Raw genomic sequence first — 6,000 nt, 5'->3', positions numbered from 1 at the left:
TTCAATTATTGAAACGCAATCTAATAAAGTAATAAAGTGAGCAAGAAAGTGAGTACATGTTTTTTATTAATTTTTGACAAATTCGGGGTTATGGTCATTCGGGGTAATGATAATTCTGGGTAGTGACCATTCGGGGTAATGGGTTATTCGGGGCAATAGCCTTTCGGGGTACTGGCGTTCGGGTTAGTGACATTCGGGGCAGTGTCATAGAATCGGCTCATATTGTCCCTACTACCCCTACTGCGAAATGGTACACCGGAAAATGGTTTATCGCGAAATGTTTTACCGTGAAATATCGGAAAACCATTCCTTTCATCAGGGCAAAATAGTTTTTTTTTTAATTATTTAAAACATTTACCTAATTACGTTTAGAATGATGTGAGAATTATTGTGGATACTTCCGTTAACATGGTGGCCTCACGCGGAATAGTCGAAATCGAATAATCACAATGTTGTTTCTTAGTCAATATATACTTAAAAAAAAACTTGATTAACGTAAAAAAATTAAAAAAAATGTCTTCCTTTTACTTCCACTAATTCGGAAGGAAGACATTTTTTTTTTAAATTGTGTAACATTTTCCCCTAAGACGCTCGCAAATAATGATTAAGTAAAAAAAAATGTTAAAAACGTTAACTTTTTAAGGTACACCTCATCTTCTGTCTCGATTTTTAAACATTCGTGTTGGGTCTTAAATATGATTTAGAAAAGTTTTGATCTTATATTATGAATTTGAGTGTCTCCGTACAACAACACCCAACACTAGCTATGTGTATTTAAAATTGAGTCATCATACTAAGTGAAAATAATGAATTATGTGTAGACAGTTTCATCACTAATACGCAACACATTTTTTATTTCTTATGATAATTGTTCATTATGTAATTCGCTAACAGCACAGCATTTTAGCAATACGTGCACATTGATTATTATATGACGAGTTTTGACTTTAACTTAAATCATAATTCTTAGATAAGCCAGCTCGGGACTATGCACAACAGTAATGTGATTTTAACCTTTGCTAGAACCTGTTTTTAGAATCATTTAAATTAGGCGCTGCTCAAAGCATCAACACCAGGCAGCACCTTGCCTTCCAGAAGCTCCAGGGAGGCACCGCCACCAGTAGAAACATGAGACACCTGAGATTCTGTGCCCCATTTAGCACAGCACGAAGCCGTATCCCCACCGCCAATGATAGAAACGGTGCCTGCCTTTGTGGCAGCGACCACGGCATCCATAATAGATTTTGTTCCGTTCGCAAAATTGGGGAATTCGAACACACCAGGAGGGCCATTCCAAACGATAATCTTGGAGCGTGCAACCGGAGCAGCAAAAGCTTCGCGGGATTTGGGACCAACATCGAGACCCATGTGGCCAGCGGGAATTCCGCTCTCTACCGTTGCAGCACCTACAGCAGCATCTTCAGCAAATTTATCAGCCGTAACGAAATCAACTGGCAAATGCAGCTGCACATTATTCGCCTTTGCTTTGTCCACCAGCTTCTGTACGATTTTGGAACCCTCTTCATCATAGAGTGATCCGCCAATTTCCATGTTGTTCAAAACCTTCAGAAAAGTGAAAGCCATACCGCCACCAATGATCATTTCATTGACCTTGTCCAACAAGTTCTCGATGAGCTGAATCTTGTCAGCCACTTTGGCGCCACCCAGAATAGCAAGGAATGGTCGTGGTGGGTTGTCCAGAGCTTGTCCGAAGTAACGCAGCTCCTTGTTCAATAGTAACCCGGCGGATCGTTGGGCATATCCTTCACCCATCATGGAGCTATGTGCTCGATGTGCAGTTCCAAAAGCATCGTTGACGTACACATCCCCCAATTTGGCAAGACTTTCACGGAAAGTCTTGACCTTGTCCTTATCAGCTTTGACCTGAAAGTAAAAAGAAATTTAGTTGTTTGTGTCTGCTCGGGATATACATAGAACATTCAACACATTGAAGGCGAGATTAAAAGCATCACCACAATAAAATAATGATACTTTAATGACGTAATATTATGCAATTGATGGCTTGAGATGATAACAATGAAATTCAAACAATAAACGGTATTCGAAGAATACAAGTCAAATCATTATCAGCTTAAAAAACACAATGATTCGTACCTTATTACCAGAGGCGTCAACGCCCTTTCCTTCCTCTTCCACGTAGAAACGAACGTTTTCCAGTAAAATCACAGAACCGGGTGCAGGATCTTTACAAGCAGCTTCGACCTCAGCACCGACGCAATCATTCAGGAATGTTACGTCGCGGCCCAGCAGCTTCTTCATTTCTTCGGCCACTGGGGCCAGGGTATACTTGGCGTTTTTATTACCATCCGGTCGTCCCAAGTGTGAAGCAAGGACAACGGATTTAGCCCCCTTTTCCAGGGCATATTTAATACTGTCCAGGGCAGCTACAATACGCTGGTTGCTGGTGATTTTGCCCTCCTTGATTGGGACATTGAAATCCACACTAGGAGAATGAAAGTGAACAAAATGAACAAGCCACCATAATTACATGTAAAAGATTATCTTACCGCATGAAAACGCGCTTATCTTTCAGGTCAACATTCTCAATGCTTAATTTATTTAGAGCCATTCCGAATTTTCGGTAGAATTCAACTAGCGATTTTATTGTAAATTTCAAAAAACAGATATTCACTGATTTTCCCTCAACGAACGCCGCTATGAAAATGAGATTTCCTCCGAGAAAAAGTGAATTGAATGTCGTATCAAGGACATACATGACAGTCTATTTGAGAGCATTTGATTGGAAGAGTATGCATGTATTGGTAATTTGTTTTCATCAGAAGAGGTATATTTGCTATAAAATCATGTCTCGCTTTCAGTTTAGTTCAAATACCGTAAAGTGCCCAATTTCCAATCAGCCAAAAAACGGTGCCGTAGAAAACGGATAAAATGTAAAATATTTGTCTATTGTCAGATTCTTTGGATGTGATGCACTGCGCGGCGTTTGTAATGTTCCCAAATGGGTACTTGCACAAAACTTCACGCGGCGAGTTACTGTCGAAAGGTACGGCCGCGCCAAACGATACACCGCAATGCTATTCGCCCATAAGAATCAAGTAAACGGGGTGCAGAAAGCGCGGCAGCAATTTTGACAAAATCAGACAATATTAGATTGTCCAAAATTTGATCCCCAGTGGTGCAGGCTTGTAAAATGTCATCTGCATGTCATTTGACTAATTTGTTCATAACTTTCTTTTGAAGCCAAATTTATTCCATAATTTTAGATGTACTCATAACTCTTGAGTAGGGCTACATTTTTGTCCAAGGGTACATTGCTCTAAATATAACATCTGAGGCTGGAGAGTGAAAACTCTCCAAAATGTCACGTGTCATTTGACATAATGTCATTTGAATGACATTTTGCCTCCCACGCCCCAGATTACAGTATACCCCCGCTGATCCGACAAATGTATGGCCGGACTATCGGGGTTTCTCTCGTTAATCCGACTGTCAAATCCATACAAATGAACCAAAACAAAATCACAGCACAAATTTGAAAACTGACAGCATAATGTGTTTAAATGGGTGTTGATACTTTTTAATCCGGAAAATTCCGAATTAGCGAGATCCGGACTAACGAGTCGTCGGACTAGCGAGGTCCGGATAAGCGGGGGGATACTGTACCATCTGATGTCTATAGACATATTACAATATATTACATGTCTGATAAACGTTCTGGAATTTGCATGGGCTGGGAAAAAATAAACTCAGTGGTGATGTTTGCCAATCCGGAGATGGGTGATTACTTGATCCATTGTGATTGAGGCAGATTTTTTTTATTGAAGAGAATATCAGCTCTTAACTATGATTCTCTGTATAAAATAGGGCGTCTGTAATGCACTAACAATTTCCCCCCATGGGCAGTATAAAAAGATATTTTAGTTACTAGATAAAGATTGTCGCTGTCGTCGCTGTCCGGAACATCTTTTGCTGGCGAGGATAGGGGAGCTATAAATGTCAAAGAAGGAAAATCCATACGATTTGACAGGTATGTACAGTATCCCCCCGCTTATCCGGACCTCGCTAGTCCGACGACTCGTTAGTCCGGATCTCGCTAATTCGGAATTTTCCGGATTAAAAAGTATCAACACCCATTTAAACACATTATGCTGTCAGTTTTCAAATTTGTGCTGTGATTTTGTTTTGGTTCATTTGTGTTCAGTGCGTGTTGGCTCTTGTTTCGGACGGCAGTACGATCGCGCGATTTGCCGAAATTTTGTGTCTTGCATTGCGCGGCCGGTAATAAAGTTAATTAGTTCAGTGCGTGTTGGCTCTTGTTTCGGACGGCAGTACGATCGCGCGATTTGCCGAAATTTTGTGTCTTGCATTGCGCGGCCGGTAATAAAGTTAATTAGTTCAGTTCCGGACAGCAGAACGATCGCGCGATTTGCCGAAATTTTGTGTTTTGCAGATAGTTTGCGCGGCCGAGTGAGTAAACAATTGGTGCGTGATTGGACGTGTTTCAGGTAGGATTTAGAACATTCGTAAAATCCGAGTTTTTGGTTCTGACTTTAATGTTCAGTGAATAAGTGTGCGGTTTTGTATATAATGCGAAACATTTGTAAAATCCAGGTTACTTTGTCCTCTTTTGGACGGTTCGTAAGTAAATTGATGAATATATTTTAATATTTTTCAGCATATACTGTTATTGACAAACGCTCTATATTGTCGAATAGAGCTCCCTATTATTCACCTTACCCACTAACACAAATTTTCCTTCCCGAGACATCTATGAAGGTAGTATGGGTTCCCTGCATCTTCACTAGTAGATGTTGAACTAACATTCATTCCCTTCCTTCCGTGATTGTAAGGACGTGGCCAGGTATACAACTGCTACTGTATAGGAAAAGGTACTAATCCCAAGTACCAATTTGCGACAATATACAGTAGATTCTTCAATTCTCGCTTGGTTTTTCAAAGGGACCTAAGTGTAGCATTTTTTGATGAATTAGTTTTAATACTGCAATCAATAGCATTCATATTGTTCTGTTGATTGCGCTATTCAAATTGATTCATGAAAGAAATGTTGCTTGGGTCCTTTTGAAGAGTTAAGCGGGGATTGAGCATTGTATAGCCACCCACGATTTGTACAATCACATATGCTATGCTATGCTATGCTATGATTTTGTTTTGGTTCATTTGTATGGATTTGACAGTCGGATTAACGAGAGAAACCCCGATAGTCCGGCCATACATTTGTCGGATCAGCGGGGGTATACTGTACCACACATGTTTCGGACAGCAGAACAAAGGGAACCGAAGCGACAATCTTTATCTAGTAACTAAAATATCTTTTGCAGTAGTATCGAACAAGTTTGAGAAACCGCAATTCTTATATTTTGGGATCAATACAAAAGGCCGAAAATGTTGTAGCATACCACAGAAGGCTTAATCATTAAAAAACCACAAAAAAAATCTTCCCACAAAAAGAGCTATAATTACTTAGCTATAATAACATTATTATTAACCGCTAAATTCGATAATGTTCAACCCCCTTCCACTATTTGTATGAATCATCTGAAAATTCGTTATGGATCGACACACTTCTCGCAACCCTACTTCCCTTTCTAAGAGCACCTCCACGGGAATCCTCATCGCTATTCTTAAATATTATAGCGCTCCCTCCCACTTTGTATTCTATAAGCATTTCCTTAGTTATTAATTGAAAGATTTTCTGTGCCCGCCATTGCATGAGTATGTATTTTGTGTGACAACTATGCCCAAGAAGCCCACTCGAAAACATCCTTGTCCGAATCGGGAACAGGAATTCTACGCTTTTGCTTGCAAGGCTAACTAGAGACCCGTCGTAGTAATTTTTTTCACCGTTATTCCTTCTGGAGTACCTTCCTCCCGTAAATTTCCTTCGGGGATTTATACTCGCAGTCGAACAAATTCCTCCTGAAATACCCACCAGTTTGCTACAGGAATCTCTCGAGAAAAGCATGCAGGAATGCTTCCACAGTTTTTTTTTCTCTGAAA

The 6,000-nt window shown here is 40.1% G+C and overlaps 1 protein-coding gene across 1 annotated transcript; it reads right to left on the bottom strand.

Moving 5' to 3' along the window:
* Positions 1–811: 811 nt before the first annotated feature.
* LOC134212305 (phosphoglycerate kinase) lies at positions 812–2,710 on the bottom strand. Its single transcript, XM_062690031.1, has 3 exons — positions 2,529–2,710; positions 2,116–2,464; positions 812–1,884 (listed from the first exon to the last, which is right to left on the bottom strand). The coding sequence occupies exons 1-3, from the start codon at positions 2,588–2,590 to the stop codon at positions 1,048–1,050; spliced, it is 1,248 nt and encodes a 415-aa protein (XP_062546015.1). The 5' UTR covers positions 2,591–2,710; the 3' UTR covers positions 812–1,047.
* Between the last annotated feature and the right edge of the window lie 3,290 nt (positions 2,711–6,000).

The sequence above is a fragment of the Armigeres subalbatus genome, chromosome 2 (assembly GCF_024139115.2).
Source record: "Armigeres subalbatus isolate Guangzhou_Male chromosome 2, GZ_Asu_2, whole genome shotgun sequence".
Classification (NCBI taxonomy): domain Eukaryota; kingdom Metazoa; phylum Arthropoda; class Insecta; order Diptera; family Culicidae; genus Armigeres; species Armigeres subalbatus.
Note: the sequence above shows the minus strand (reverse complement) of the source record. Positions and strands in the feature narration are given on the sequence as shown.

Excerpts from the sequence above, each read along its gene's own strand:
- LOC134212305 (XM_062690031.1), bottom strand. The coding sequence starts at position 2,590 with ATGGCTCTAAATAAATTAAGCATTGAGAATGTTGACCTGAAAGATAAG. Across the intron at positions 2,465-2,528 it reads GATAAGCGCGTTTTCATGCG|TGTGGATTTCAATGTCCCAA; the intron begins GTAAGATAATCT and ends TCATTCTCCTAG. Across the intron at positions 1,885-2,115 it reads TTGACGCCTCTGGTAATAAG|GTCAAAGCTGATAAGGACAA; the intron begins GTACGAATCATT and ends TTTTACTTTCAG.